The 15671-nt window shown below is 57.7% G+C and overlaps 1 protein-coding gene across 1 annotated transcript; it reads right to left on the bottom strand.

Annotated features, from left to right (window-relative positions):
- Nucleotides 1–605: 605 nt before the first annotated feature.
- On the bottom strand, nucleotides 606–15352 carry HPN (hepsin). Its single transcript, XM_058675100.1, has 13 exons — nucleotides 15199–15352; nucleotides 14555–14627; nucleotides 9762–9863; nucleotides 9632–9673; nucleotides 5257–5386; nucleotides 5048–5170; nucleotides 4888–4928; nucleotides 4578–4743; nucleotides 4291–4481; nucleotides 1666–1761; nucleotides 1392–1534; nucleotides 1097–1261; nucleotides 606–905 (listed from the first exon to the last, which is right to left on the bottom strand). Exons 2-13 carry the CDS (start codon nucleotides 14571–14573, stop codon nucleotides 867–869), a joined length of 1257 nt encoding a protein of 418 aa, XP_058531083.1. The 5' UTR covers nucleotides 14574–14627; nucleotides 15199–15352; the 3' UTR covers nucleotides 606–866.
- Between the last annotated feature and the right edge of the window lie 319 nt (nucleotides 15353–15671).

Below are 15671 nucleotides of genomic sequence, written 5' to 3'. Positions count from 1 at the left end.
GCTGTATGCTCGGGACTCTGTCGGCGGCCCCTGCATCAGAGCGCACGGTGAGCCTTGGGGCCTGGGAGCCCAGGCTGAACTGCCCTTGGGTATTCATTCCACTCAGTGGATGGAGGCCTGGGCAGGGCTTACAGCGCCAGGCGGCCCAGCCTCCATCCTACAGGGCCCTGCCCCCTGCCTTGGCTTGAGGTGGCTGGCTTCATTTTGCCCTCTAGGCATTGATGCCTGCTTTTTCTGGAAGCAGCGCCCCGTTTTCCTCTGGGGAGCCTCCCACATGCGGGCAGTCCTCCACATGTGTATTGGGTACACCTTTGATGAGGGCTGAGCACACAAGAGCTGGGTCAGGATCTCCGTTCTGCGGCTGCCGTCGGGAACGAGGCACTTGTTTCCCACTGAGCCAGCCACAGAAGCCTGGTATTTGCGTGGCCATGGCCCATTCCTGCTTGTGCAAGCAGCTGGACCCAGCAGAACCTGAGCCAGCCTGCTCCAGGGTAGATCTTTATTGCTGTTCATACTTGCTTCTTCTTTTTGCTGTTCATATTTGCAAACTTGACACCACTTTAATCAAAACCGTCTTTATTACTATTTAAAGAGCAGGTGGGCACCTGGATGGGCGTCCCCCAACGGCAGAACAATATTTACATGGGGTTGGGAGGAGGGGGTCGGAAGGCTGAGGCCGAGTGGTCCCATGACTAAGTGGGCTGCCACTGTGGAAGAGAGGACCCTGGAGGGGCCGACAGGGGGTAGGGGTGGGGGAAAGGGCTGGAGGAAGATCCTTGCACCTGCGGCCCGGCCCGGCCTGGGTCCCACTGACACCTATGTCAGCTAGGCCCGGGGAGGCATGCGCAGCGAGGAGACACCACAGGTCACAGTTGGGTCACCATACCGCTGGTTTCGGAGTGAGTCTGAGAGAAAGACAGCCAGGGGCTTCCGAGGTCTGGGAGACCTTCCCCACACCCCCAGCCTAAAGTGCCACATCCCAGAAGCCATCTGTCCTCTAAGGCCTGAGTTTAGGTTCCCTGCAAAAAAACGTCTCTGTCTCCCATCCTCTCCCCACACCCCAGGCTGACCACCCCCACCCTCTGGCCCTGCTCACCCGTATGGCCTGGAAGATCCACTCCCGGAAGTCACTGACTTTGGTGTAGACGCCCGGCTTCTGGGCTAGGGCACAGCCAGTGCCCCAGCTCACGATGCCACACAGACGCCAGCGTGGCGTCCGAGAGATGTTGTCTTCGCACACAAAGGGGCCGCCACTGTCGCCCTGACAGGGGACAGGGAGGCCTGGCTAGGAGCTGAGACAGAAGCAGCCGCCCTGCCCCAACCTGCACCCCAGCACCTCCCTGCCCTTGGCCTCCCAGCCGTGGGGGGTGGTAGGGCCCCCAGGGGCGCACCTGGCAGGCATCAATGCCACCCTCGGGGTAGCCGGCGCAGAACATCTTGGGTTTGATCTGGTTCCCATAGAAATCGGGGCTGTTGCACACATCGTTGCTAATGATGGGGACGCGGGCCTCCTGGAGTACCCCAGCCTGTTGGCCTAGGGGTACGTGGGCAAGGCTGGCCAGAGCTGTGGAGGAGACGCAGCCCTGCCCCCCGCCACAGCCCTGGGAGAGGGGGTCCCCGTCATCTGCCCGCCCTCCCACGGGATTGCCCAGATGGCGACCTCACCATAGTACTGTGTATTGCCCCAGCCGGTCACAGTGCACAGCTTGCCGTCCACCAGGGCCTGGCCAGCGGCGGGCAGGCACACGGGCTGGATGTACTCTGTGGGCCAGAGCATGCCTTAAGCACTGGGTGACACCTCCCCATGCCACAGCTGAGTGCTCTTCTCCATATCTGCCAGCCGAGTAAGGAGCTCTGTGTGCCAGGGTAGCAGGGGAGGGGGCCCTACCCAAAGTGGGAAGCGAAGTTGATGATTTGTCACAGCCAGAGCCCAAGCCAGCAACCACCGTTCCTAATGAGTGACTTGGCCGCAAATGTGCAAAGACACCCCTCCCCTGTTACTTTGATCATATACAGAGGGACTGGCACAGTGGGTAATACTGTAACCTGCTTAGGCGCTGGTTCAAGCCCCGGCTGCTCTACTTTGAATCTAGCTCACTATACTATCGAGCCTGGGAAAGCATGTGAGTGGGGAATGCCCCAGATTCTTGGGCCCCGGCACCCACATTGGAGACCTGGAAGAAACTCCCAGTTTCGGCCATCGTGGCCACCTGGAGAGTGACCAAGCTAATGGAAGACCTCTCTCTCTCTCTGTGTCTTCTCTTGTCTCCCTTTTTCCTTCTATAGCTCTGCCTTTCATACACAAACAAATAAATCCTTAAGAAAAAAAAAGAAAATTATATACAGAAATACACAGGTCCATGCTGAGAGCAGTAGTCCCCTGAGGCAGCCCTCTTGTGCAGTACACAGGCTGTGCAGGTGGCCCTGGCAGCCCTGCCTGCCACCCATTGCCCCCCAGTAACTACAGCCTGCTTGAACTGCAGAGCAAAATTGTCACTGCTTCTGTCCAGAGGTTGTAGTGGGAAACTGATAAAGCCTGGCACAGGGCAAGTACTCGCAGGACGAGGAACAAAAAGTCTCAAGTGCTAACTGTGCTTGCCCTGCTCGGAGCCCCCCAGATCGTACCCCATCTTAGTTATTGCAACAACCCTCACACAGCTTCTTGCAAATGAGGAAACGGGCACAGTGAAAGGAGCCCACATGCGCATCCGGAGTCACACCCAATGATACCCAACCTGAGCCCTACTGAGCCCTGGCTGTCCGTTACCTTCTTGGCAGCACCAGCCCCCACCCACCCGCTTGCTCTGTGGACACTCCTCCACCTTCGTATTTTTAGCTCCCTTGCTCTTCCAAGGAAAAGGAGTCGTTTTGTTTTCCATGAAAAATTAAGACCACAGATTGATAGCCAAGAAGTAACTGGGCTGGCGTCATGGTGCAGAGAGTCCCTTGGGACACTCACGACCTACATGGAAGTGCAAATCAAGTTCCCCTGCTCCTCTTCCGATCCAGCTCGCTGTTAATGCACCTGGACAGCAGCAGAGGATGGCTGAGTGCGTGGGCCCCTGCACCCATGTGTGGGAGAGCCAAACCAAGTTCCAGGCTCCTGATGTCAGCCTGGCCCAACCCCAGCTGCTGTAGCCACTTGGGAAGCTGAACCAGCAGACAAAAATCTCTTTCCCTCTCTGCTATTCTGCCTTTGGAATATTTTTTTTTTTTTTTTTTTTTACATCATAGATACGGTGCAAAGCACAGACAGTGTTGGTGTTGGGGACACAGCCGGCAGCACCCGAGGGCCCAGGTGGAAGCCAGGGACTTGGAACTCCATCCTGACCTCCCACGTGGGTGCAGAGACCCAAGCACTTGGGCCATCTTGCGCTGCTTCCCCAGGCATCTGAGCAGGGAGCTGAGACATGAACAGACGCTCCGATGGCGGACGACGGCGTCACAGGCAGCAGCTTAACTCTCTGTGCCACAGCACTGGTCCCACAAGTACCGTGTGAATCACCAGGATCCCACCAGGCCCTGCTGAGAAGCTTCAGCCCAACGCCTGATGCCAGGGGAGGGGAGTGCATGGAGCAGGTGCCAGGACTCACAGATTCCCACAGGGATCCTTCTCGCTGAGAACAAGGAAACGCCTCCCAGGGAAGGGCTGGGAGCGGCTACTCCCTTTCTGCTTCATTCACATCTTTTGTGTCAATTTTCATTTCACGCCATCATTATTTTAGTGGCAGGTGTATCCCACAAACCCGCCCCCAGAAAGTGCAGCTAGCAGCTTCTCTTATGCTGGTAGACATGCACCCATCACTGGAGAAACACCTTCACCTGTCTCCAACCCAACAGCCCCCTCAAGCCCCGTCCCCATCTCCTGCCCCAGCCACCTCCTCTCTGTCCCTAGATTAGCCCACACAGCTCTCATCCATGAGTCACACAGGTGTCCTGACACATGACACACACGCATGCATCAGCCCCTTGTCCCCTGTGGTACCCAGCTTCTGCCGCCCGGCACGGGGCTGACACTTGCAGTTCATCCGCTGGCCAGCCATGCCTATGTGATTTGTCTGTCTCCACCTGGTGCCACGACCACTCCTGAGCTAGTAGTGCTGGCATGTATCTGCCAGCGCCATTCTCTCCGGCCCTGTCTCCACTCCAGAGGCTGAATCCTGAACCCCCAAGGCAACCCAACAAAACCCAAAGCGGCTGCACTGTGGCCGTCACCATGCCCATGTCCGTCATGACCTGCTTTCCTGTCTTCAGGGGTCTGAAGCTGAGATTCAGCTCCCCAAGACTGACCTGTGAGAGGCAGGGGGCTGGCAAGATGAACCAGCGCGATGTCATTGCTGTTCTCCTCACTGTTGGGGTCTCGAAAGGGAAGGTAACCCCCATGATAGACTACAGCCTGCACTCCCAGCTGCAGCCCATGGGGTGAGGCCTGGGCCACAGCACCGGCAAACACACGCCACCGAGACAGGACACGATTCCTCCTGCAGGAGAGGACAGAGACAGGGGCTGGCACCCAGCTGGGGCGCAGCCTCCCTCTGCATGTCCACGTCCCGGCCTCGCCCCACGTGGGCACTCACTCAGGGAAGCAGTGGGCAGCTGTCAGCACCCAGTCCCCTGAGAGCAGGGACCCTCCGCATAGGTGCGCCCCATCATAGCGCAGGCTCACTTGCCACGGCCACCTGCCCAAGCTGGTGTCCTGGCCTCCCACGATGCGGTCCACGGGCAGCTTCCTGCGGCCACAGTCTGCAGGACGGAGGGTGGGAGGAGGTGGTGGAGTGGCCAAGGAGGCAAAAGGGATTGGAACTGTCCCTAGAGGGTCTGGGGGCAGCAGTAGGGGTGGAGTACATCCCAGATTCTAAGAGATGCCCCGGGGGTCCCGGGTCTCACCTTGGCAAACAGCAGTCAAGAACTTGGCCCGAGGACAGTCACTGTGAAAGAGACGGGGACACAGGGAGGTCAATCAGAACCAGGGACAGTAGTCATGGACGCAAGGCATGAGGCTGGAGTCCCAGGACTGCCCGTCATCCACCCGCTTCACTCTCCTCACCACACAGATAAGACATCCAGCAGCCTCCGGGCATGGGGCAGCCGCCCCTCATCCACGCAGAAGAAGCCTGATGTGCCGTTGGCACCTGCCGTCCGCACGTCCAGCTCAGAGTGGGTCAGTGCCCTGGGCAGAGCAGGAGTCAGACATGCTCCCAGTCCCAAAGCACCTTCCCCTCCCTGCCCCACACTTCATCCTGACCCGCTGGGTACCTGAGGAAGCCCATCTCCTCACAGCTAAGCCCGGCCACCCTGGCATTGGAGCGCGAGGAGCACAGCAGCCGCCACGTCCCTTCCGTCTTGTCCAGCACCGCAAGCCGGCCGTCCACGGGGCTGACCTGCACTGCAGGGGGTAGGCAGGGGAGGGGCGCCTGGGTCCTCTGCCAGAACCCCCACTCCTTCTCACCTCCTCAAGCTCAGTCTCTCCTGTCCTGTCTTGTGAGCCCTGTGGTTTTGGTCCTGAATTCCAGCAGTCCCTCCCTCAGGTCATCCCCTAACCAGCACACAAGTCCAGGGGAACCAAGAAACTGCAACCCAGAGACCAGAGGACAGCTGTTTCCCCAGGGATTCCCAAGCCAGATTCCCACACATGAGCTGGCACTATCTTGGACATTTGGGAGAAGGAAAAGTATTTCAGCCTCTTTGTCCCCATGGTGGGAAATTGAGCCAGCATGGAGGACAGTTGGGAGAGTTTGGATAACATTTTAAAAGCCCCTTACATAGCCAGGCTCAAGGACGCCAGAATTGCTGGTTAAGGGCGTATATCACTTCCCCTTCGGTTTGAGCAGGGTGTTGTGTAGGGGGCGGGGAGCAGCGATGCAGCCTGAAGAGCTTTGATTACTACATCAATGTGCCAAAGTGTTTGAGTACAGAGAGGAAAGGAGGCAAACAGGAAGGGGCGGGGGAGAGGTTTTCATTTCTGCAGGACTCATCAGAGCCTTGAGTTTGTTAAAGTTCATAATGATCCAAGCAGAGGACACTGAACACTCATTCATGCACCCAGCAAGCATTCAACAAGACACATGACTCCATGCCCAGTGTGGGATGACCCTGGGGACACCGAGTGAGGCAGGCCTGGTCTCTGCCACCACCAAGTCAAAGCCTGGCAAGTGGGGAGTGGGACAGTGATGGAACTCACTCAGTGATGGTGGTGATGGAACTCACCACCAGAGAAGGTCAGAGAGGGAGCCCATGGGAGGTCGCTCCCTGGGGGTATGCTTGGACTGAGGAGGAAAGCCTCTGGGAGGCCCTGTCCACTGTCCACACACAGTGAGCCCATGAACACAGGTGTTCTTTATATTTATACACAGGTACCAGACCAGGCACAATTTCAGGCAAAAAACAAACCCTCTGCCTTGTGAGCTCAAAGCCCGGCAGGTGGGGTGGATGACGAGTGAGGGAGTCGGCCGGACGAGCAGACAGTTGAGAACAGAGCAGGTGTCACACTGCAGGAAGGGGCTCCGTGGAGGGTGGTGTGTGGGGGGGTGGGAACAGTGAGGTCGGGCTGGCAGTAGGTGAGCACAGATGCAGGGTCTTAGAGAGCTCACACTGTGTGCTGCAGATGCAGAGAGGCACCAGTAAAGTAGGCCAGGGAAACGCAGGCTGGGGATGGTGCCGCGGGGGCCTTTGAAGGAGGTACAACCAGACAGGGCTCCAAGCTCCCTGGTGGGGCAGACGGGAACAAGAGCCCAAGGAGCTCGCTGCTGGGCTGGCCAGATGGGAGAGGATGGAGGCTGGACCCGCGAGAATATGGAGGATCAAAGAGGTGGGCTGGAGGGACAGGGCTTCCCCTAGCAGACAGCGGGGTAGCTAGAGGGCACGGTTCACAAGCCTTCCCCCACTGGCTCACGGGCAACCTGGTAGGGGAAGGGCACAGCTCCCAGCAGAGTCATCTTCCTGCAGTCCTCTTGAACAAGCAGAGGCAGGATGTCCCAGGAGCAGCCTGCCCTGCTGAGAACCTGCTCCATGTACAGCTCCTGTGTGCTCCCTGTCCCACTAGCCATAAACCAAGCCCTGCCACCATCACCAGAGGTGACCGAGTCCAGAAAAGCCACAGCTGCCCAGAGGCACCCAGCAAAACCAGAATTTGAATACAAACCCCCTGGCCTGCACAGTCCCTCTCCTTCTGTGACATTCACACGCACCCTGGCCTGTCCCCATCCCTACATGCATGTACCCACTGCTGGCACTAAAAAGCCACCTGGCTGGTTTGCACTCATTGTGACCTCCCACGTGGGTTGAGGGTAGGGCAGGTCTGGCAAGACTGACCAAGACAGGCTTTGGAACAGCACCTGAGGGTGGCGGGCAGGAAAAGGAGAGGGACAGGAAGACATCACGATGTGGACATGTTGGGGTGGAGGGGGGTGGTAGGGAGCATCCACTGGTCCCCTTCAGGGTGTTTTAAACCATATTCCTTGCCTTTGCGTCTCCCTTTGGAATTCTGTATTAGCGTTGATATTATCTGAAGCAGAGCAAAAGGAATGTTCTAGGTCACCCGGTGTGCTTACCCAATTGTCTGTGTCTGATAGGTTTAGATAAGGTGCAAGAACTCCAAGGGAATAAAGCGAGGGCACAGCTCAGGGCCTGTTTGTCCTGTGTTTGCAACATTGAAGTACAAATGAAGGGTAGCCAGAGCCCGGTCTGAGCCGTGGCTGGCTCCACCCTGGCCAGCTGGAGGCCCCGGGCGACCAGGCCAGCTGACTCAGGCTGGCTCGTGTCTATGATCTGTCCTCATGTTCATTCATTAAGCAGTGTTTTCCTGAGCACCTGCTAGATGCCAGGCACAAAAGGTCCCTACCCTCCTGGGACCCACTAGGAGTCAATAACGAACAGTGAGTGGGAGGACAGGGTGGGAGGTCGAGTCAGGTCAGGGGGTCCCTGGGGGACCAGGAAGGCCTTTGCTCAGGAAACCAAAGCCTGAAGGGTGAGACGCAAAAGCCAGTGTTTCCTGAGCTGCCCAGGTAGTCACCTTCTCCCACGCTTGCTCTGTTGTCCTCACCCTCAGCTAAGGCTCGGGAGGAGAGGCGGTCAGGACTGTGTGAGGCCCCATGGCTCAGGTGTGATGACGCACAAGTCACAGCTGCCCTGTGGTGTGGGCTGCGATAAGGCTGGCGGGGGGTCGGCACTTGGGACCCAGCAGGTGTGACCCATGGCAGGTCAGAGAGGCAGCTGTGGAAGGGGGTCAGTCGAGTGGAGAGGGAGGCAGGGGTATGAGTTTCAACATTTTTTTTTTTTTTGCACTAAACTTTTGGATCAACATCATGGTTCAGGTTAAGTTGCCACCAGGGGTGCTGGCATCCTCTATGAGTTTGAGTCCTGGCTGCTCCACTTCCCATCCAGCTCCCTACTAAGGATCCTGGGAAAGCAGCAAAAGATGGCCCAAGTGCTTGGGCCCCTGCCATCTACGTGGGAGACATGGGTAAAGCTCCTGGCTCCTGGCTTCGGCCAGGCCACTGCTGCCATTTGGGGAATGAGCCGGCATATGGAAGATCTCTCTCCCTGCCCCCGCCCCTCTCTCTCCTTATAACACTGCCTTGTTCAAACCATTTTTAAAAATAAACTTACATTTTAGCTCCATTTTTGCAAACTTGCTGGAGCTCCGGCATATCAGCCATCCGTGTGCTAGCAATCCAATATTATAATTAACTTGTATGCCAGCTCTTTCTTAACAAACAGCAGAGTAACAGACAACCACCAGCCAGAGGGCTAGGGGTCAAAGCCCAGTCCTACCATGGTTTCCTCATACAAAAATGAGGAGCTATGTAGCCAGAGGGCTGTGCCAGTGTGAGCCAAAGAGGACCAATGAGTTAGACATCCAACAGCCTAACTCCTTTCTTCCTGCAGCCCTGGATCATGGGGCAGCTGCCAGGAGCTGCCCTCAGGGACAATTCATTTCTCTCTCCCATAATTCATTTTGGCACCTGTGTGTCCATGTGGCCACCTGTTCCCACGTGCCTGCAGATGCATCTGTCATAGGCAAGCTGCTCCTGGCCCCTTCATTCACCAGCTATGGTCCCTTCCTCGTGAGCAATGGAGCTCTTCCTAGCAACTGCTTCCCAGGACAGCTGGAGGACTGCCAGGAATTCTCGCTGTGCCCCTCTTGAGTCTGCTGCACCTTGTTCCACACTCGGACACACATTCTGGCATCATGATGTAGCCCTTGGGAGCCTGGTGGTATGAGACACCTAACAGTGAGGTTTGGATGAGGATGCATTTAACAGCCCCAACCTCACAGGGTGCAGGGGTAGGACCAGCTAGAAATGAGCCTCTCCACACACAAAAAACAATAACCCACAATTTTTACTTGCCCAGACACACACTAATACGTTCTATAGTTGATCTCAAACTTTCAGAAGTGTGGCTTCCCACTCACTAATCGCCTTGGGGCAGCCTTTTAAGGAGGTAGACATGCATCAAGTGGTGCCTGGTACGCAGTGGGCACGGCTGGCCAATGCGAGCCACAGCTGCCAGTCCCTCCCGCATGTCTGTGTACATGCGCACAGCCGCTCAAAGGGTGTCTATCATCCAGCCCCCTGCAAGGCCCTGCTGCAGGATCTGCTGCAGCGTTGCCCTGGCTGGCTTTACTTACCTGGGTAGAGCGGCTCCTGGTCACTCCTGAGCAACATGGTCACTGCGGGGAAGGCAGGAGTTGATGAGACCTGCAGGCCGGGGGTGGGGTACCGGGGGTACGGGGGAGAGCAGGTGGGCGTCAGGCTCACCGATGAACCAGGAGGCTGCCCCGATGCCCGTCAGCAGCAGTAGGGTCCCCGCAGTGAGTGCTGCCACCTTGATCCCAGAACAGCACGCCACATTCCGGCCACCTGTAACAGACAGCATACTGAGAACACCACCAGGCCTGTCCTCATGGGGCTGGGCTGGGCATGGGGCCAGTGCCACCCTGTCCACTCTACCCCCCCAATCCTTGGGCCTGACTTCTCCTGCCTGAACTGGCTTGCCTGGGCTGGGTTCCCAGGGGTGAGCAGTTGGCGAGGCCATGTGGATGGCCAAGCGTCCAGCTCCACGGGGTGCCAGCCTCCACCCTCTGGCCTCCACTGGGGCACTCCCTTGGCCCTCACGGGATTTCTCCTCCCCATGACACTGCGCTTTTGCAGCCACCTCGTGGCCCACTCACTTCTGCTGGCTTTTCCAGAGGTTCTCCAGGCCTCTTGGGTCTGTGACCCCAGACTTTTGTCCTCCTGGCAGCCCTCGTGCCCACTGGTTGGTGTTTCTTTGCCACCTCACTTCTTGTTGCTGCTCCAGGCTCCCCTCTCTCCCAGGCAGCCCCAGCCAGAGGGCTCTCACAAGACCAAGCTCCAAAAGCAAACTTTCTCCCAGGAGTCTCAGAACATGAAGGAGCCAGCGTGGTGGCACAGAGTTAAGTCACTAATCGTGGCACTAACACCCCACATGGACGCCTGCTCAGGCCCACTTCCTACCCAGCTCCCTGCTAATGTGACTGGAAACAGCAAGAAATGCCTAAGTACTCCTGATTCACACTTGCATAGCCCTGGTCACTATAACTGTTTGGAGAGTGCATCAGTAGACAGAAGTACTCTCTCTCTCTCTCTCTCTCTCTCTCTCTCTCACTCTTTCCTTAGAGTGAACAAATTACATGGGTTATGATTCATGTTCAGCTGCTCTACTTCCCATCTAGCTCTCTGCTTGTGGCCTGGGACAGCATTGCAGAATGGCCCAAAGCCTTGGGCCCCTGCAACCATGCAGGAGACCCGGAAGAAGTTCCTGGTTCCTGGCTTCGGATCAGCTCAGCTCCGGCCACTGTGAATCAGAAGGACATTTCAAATAAAAATAAATAAAATCTTTGAAAAAGTAATGTATTGAGAAATTTGCCAGCCTTGCTTTAAAACGCTGGGCCTTGGGGCCGGCACTGTGGTGTGGTAGGTAAAGTCTCCTATGGTGCCTGCATCCCGTATGGGTTCCAATTCCAGTCCCAGTTGCTCCACTTTCAATCCAGCTCCCTGCTAATAGGCTGGGAAACAGCAGACGATCCAGTGCTTGGGTCCCAGCCACCCAAGTGGAAAACAGGAGACCTGGATGAAGCTCCTGGCTTTGGCTTGGCCCAGCCCTGGCCACTGCATCCATTTTAGGGAGGGAACCAGTGGATGGAAGATACCTCTCTCTCTCTCTCTTTCAAAATAAATGAATAAATCCTGTAAAAAATGCTAGACCTCGCCCATTCCTGGCTGAGTCTTGGGCAGGCAGTACGACATCTTTGGGCCTTACCCTAGCAGTCGTTTGTAAAAACAAGCTTCAGAGTCCTTTTGGAAAGGAGTAACAGCCATAATGGTAACCGCCCACTGGCGGGCGGCTCTGCGAGCGCGAACCCGTCAGCACCCACCTCGATCCCACAGCACACTTCCCCTTTCCAGGGTACACCCCCTCCCCAGCAAAGCTGAGTCAGAGCCCCCTGAGATCTCAGACTGCGAGAGGACAGAGCTGGGGACAGGGCCAGTGCCGCCAACACCCCCTTTGCCATCCCCCAGCCTCAGTGTTTCCACTGGTGAAATGGGCTTTCATTCACTTCTGTCAGTTGAGCACCTGGACCTACCCCAACTCAGAAAACCACCCTACCCCCCAACAAAGCAGGAGACCAAACGTCAGCATGGACTCCCCACACAGCCAGGGAGTGGGGCATGACCTCCAGGCTCTGCCAAGGGAGTTACAGAGAACATGATATAGGCAGGTGGCAGTGGATGGGGCGCCCCAAGAAGCAACCTGGAGCCAAGACCCACATGCAAAGCAACCTTGCCAAACCTTGGTGAGGCAGGCCTAAGCTGGCTCTGGTGGAGATACTCCCCTCTCCCTCCACCAGGAGCCAGTGTGACCTGAGCATGGGGGAAGGCAGTGGGAGTAGGGGTGGGTGGGTGCAGAGGCCCTAGCAGTGAAAGGCTAACCTCTCCACGGGAAAGGCCACTAAAACACTTTGCCAGGACTGGCGTAGGCTCAGGTACCCTTGGTGCGCGGGCACGGTGCTCTCATGGATGCAAGACCCCCTGGCCCTGCCTCCATCACACCCACCTGAACCCCCTTCTCTGGCTCCCATGGGGCCATGTCCAGCTGCCAGCCCTCCCTGCCCATGCCCCTAGTGAGGGTGTGGCCCCCTCTCCGCCTCCCCCAACTCCTCCCTGCAGCCTCATGTATGTCCTTGCCTTCCCCCAGAATCCCTTGCTCCCCGCACACCCAGCAGGTGCCGTCCCGGCCTCAGCATCTCCCCAGATCTATTCCTCACAGACCCTGCCCATGCTCCTCCCCACCACTGATCTCAGGATGCATCTTCCCCCAATCCACCCCCGCCTCAGCCCGTGAGACCACCTGGCTCATGGGGACTTCCTTTCCCCCAGCGCCATCCAACCACTAGGCTCAGTTTCCCCTTCTGGTCCTCGCTGCCAACAGAAGCTCAGGAATCCACCTTAACACTGCAAATCCAGTAGATCCCTGCCTCCCCCTCTGTGACTCCCTTAGTGCCCCCAGGGGTCAGAGCTTGAGCCCTCCAGCACACATGCATGGCTTCTAGGGATGTGGGCTTCGGGCATGTGTGTCTCCACATTCCCAGGCCGCCTTCCAAATAACATCCCACTGAACTGCGCTGGTCAAGCACCTGCTAAGCAGCAGCACAGGGTGACCACTAGTGCCACCTCGTGGAGAGGTCGAGAACAACAGCCCCGGGGAGCCTGGTCCAGCCTGCCTCCCTCACATTCCCAGCTCTGTTTTCAAAAACCTCAGCATGAAACTGTTTACTGTTTACTACATCTTGACAATAGGATTCTGGACTCTGCCATTGTCCATGCTCGCAATGATGGACACATGACTGAGTATGAAGAACTATATGTTAGTAATGATATAGAGGATCTAGGTGGGGGGAGGGAATTGGGGAGGGGATAAGGAAATATGGAACTGTATCATAAAATGATAATAATAACAATAAAATGTTTAAAAAAAGAACAAAAAACAATTGAATCAGTAGTAGGTGAAGGTGATGGTAATTAACATATGACTGATTATAAGATTTAATAAAGAACCTATGATAAAAAAACAACCTCAGCAAACGCCAACACTGCCTGCCTGCCACCAGGCATAGCCGACAGTTTCTCAGCCCCCAGCATTTAAACATGCTCTTCCCCCTCTACCTGGCACAGCCTATGTATTCCCAACTCCAGCTCTGGGTTTAATTCAAACATCAGTCACATCCCAACAATGGTACAGCAGCAGCTCGAGGAACAGCAGCAATAGAAGTGGACGACAGCAGCCTGTACGGCAGAGCTAGCTCCCAGGACAGCACCCCAGCCCAGGACCCCGATCGGCACGGGTGTCCACAAATGCCTGTAGCTGTTGGTGGGGAGCCACTGCTGGCACCATGCCCAGTCGACAACCAGAAAAGAACTCCCAAAAGGCACACTCATGCTCATCCAGCAAGCAGGTGCCGTCAGCACTCCCGCGGCCAGCCCCCTCTCCTGGCCCTGCCCCACAGCACGGGTCCCTCCAGGACCTAAACAACATTAGTCCTCAAGTGTCCCATGGATACTTTCACCATCTCCAGTGGACAGAAGAAATGGGTGTTAGGGAAGAGGACATAGAGAGGGCCAGCTGTTCACCCGAGGCCAGACAACCAGAAAGTGTTACTGAAGCTGCTTCCAGGAAGAAGCTGGGGAATCAGCCGCAGCCAGGGGAGGGTAGGACGCAAAGGCAGCTCCCCCCAAATTAGGTCCCTGCACGGCAGAAGAGGCTGCAACTGAGGCAGACAGGAGGGAGCCTGCTCTCTGTCACCCCTGGCAAGGCCGCTCTGTGTCTTCCCTCTGTCCATCCACCCAGGCCAAGTCCAAAGTCCTCCCTCTGCACTTTTGCCCACACGGCCAGGTGTGTGTGTTGGGGCGGCGGGGGGTGGCGGGACACGCCACCACAGGCAGCGAGAGACAGAGCACCCTGAGTTCCTGGGACCCCAAGACTGACAGTCTCTGTGGTGGATTCCCAGTGCAACTGGGGACCCCCAACAACCTCGCAGAGGAGGGAGGAAGGCAGGGATGATAGGACATACACCTGACGGGGGGGGGGGGGCAGGTGAAAGTTCAGAGGCAGGAGGACACTTGCATAAGGTCACACAGTGCCAGGGCAGCAGAAAACAAATGAAAACATAGACAAGGCCAAGGGCCCAACCAGGGTGTTTAAGCCCAGGCTCTGGGTCCCTAACCATGCTAGCTGCAGTGCCACAAACACAGGTCAGGGCCCACGACAGCTGAGAAGGGGCTGGGGGTGAGGGGACCCTGGGCCAAGACAGAGAGAAGTCATGGGGGACGGGGGACAGGTGGCTACACCGCTACACAGAAAGCTGGGTTAATAGTTAATTGGATGGTGGGGAGCCTCAGTAGGGGATGGGGATGGCTTGGGAGGGAGGGTGCCCAGGGAGAGGGGGCTTAGAAGGGGCAGAGCAAAGGAAAGACGCAGAGGCACCAGGCAGAGCGGGAGTCGGGGGGCCTGGGCAAGGGGTGGGGGGACTCACCACCCTCCTTCTCCGCCATGTCACGGCCTCTTGTTAATGATTCCCCGGATGACCTCCGGGGCCGGGGAGGGACCTGTAGGGAGAGCAATGGGGGGAGGCAAGGTCCCAGGGGAGTCTAGCCCAGCACAGCCCTGGGCCCCTCAGTCTCAGGCGCCCATCCAGGGAGGCTGCAGGGACTGGACCCTGGCCAGAGCATGCTGTGGTCACAGACACAGAGCAGCTCAGGTTCAAGGATGGGGTCAGAGACTGATCAGTGGCCCGGCAGGGCGGAGAGGTGGGGAGGTGGGCACCTGGATTCACAGGGCTGGGGACCCCTGGCGTCTGGGCCTGGGGCAAAAAGGGTACCGAGGAGGTGAGGGGCAAGGGCTGAGGGCTGGCAACTGTGGATCCTGACAACTCCTTGGTAGGAGAGAAAAGGGTCCCTGGGACACAGAGAGTGGGGGTGCCCATCTCTAAGTCGGAACCAGGAACCACCAGAGCCCCTCCTCAGAGCCTTGGGGGGACTTCCAAGAGTCCACAGTGAGGGTCCCTGGGAATCCCTGTGTTGGGAAGTGGGAGACAGGTTGGACAGGGGTGGGGGGGCGGAGTCCGGAATACAGTGTGCTAGGAACCGGAACCGTGAGTCTGGGGGCGCAAGACCTTACCCCGGGGTCGGGCAACGGGGGGCGGAGCGGCGAGATGGTGCTGGTTTAGGGTCCGTCTCCAGGCTGGGGCAGGAGCATGGTGGGCCGCAGTAGCAGGGCGGCCCGGGAGGCAGCAGCAGCAGCGGCGTGGGGCCTGCTAGGCCGGGCAGCCTCACCTGAGGAGGAGGCGGCTGGGCAGGAGGCGGGGAAGGGGCGGGGAGAGGCTGGACCATGGGATTGGCAGCGCCGCAGGCCACCTGGCTGGCGGGACCTGGCTCCCCGGGCCGGACCAGGCAGGTCCAGCGGCCGCCTCTCCTGTGACCCCAGTGGGCTCCAGGTGTGCCTGCCTGCCTGCGGGGAGGTGACCCGAGGGACAGGGCTGGCCAGCCTTGACTGGTGGACGAGGGGCTGGGGGGCTGACACAGCAGGCTGGGAACTGGAAGAAGAAATCAAAGGGAAGGGTCCCATCCGTGCCCACCCCGCCCTTGCCGGGT

The sequence above is a fragment of the Ochotona princeps genome, chromosome 16 (assembly GCF_030435755.1).
Source record: "Ochotona princeps isolate mOchPri1 chromosome 16, mOchPri1.hap1, whole genome shotgun sequence".
NCBI classification, from domain to species: Eukaryota; Metazoa; Chordata; class Mammalia; order Lagomorpha; family Ochotonidae; genus Ochotona; species Ochotona princeps.
This window is presented reverse-complemented; position numbering and strand designations above follow the sequence as displayed.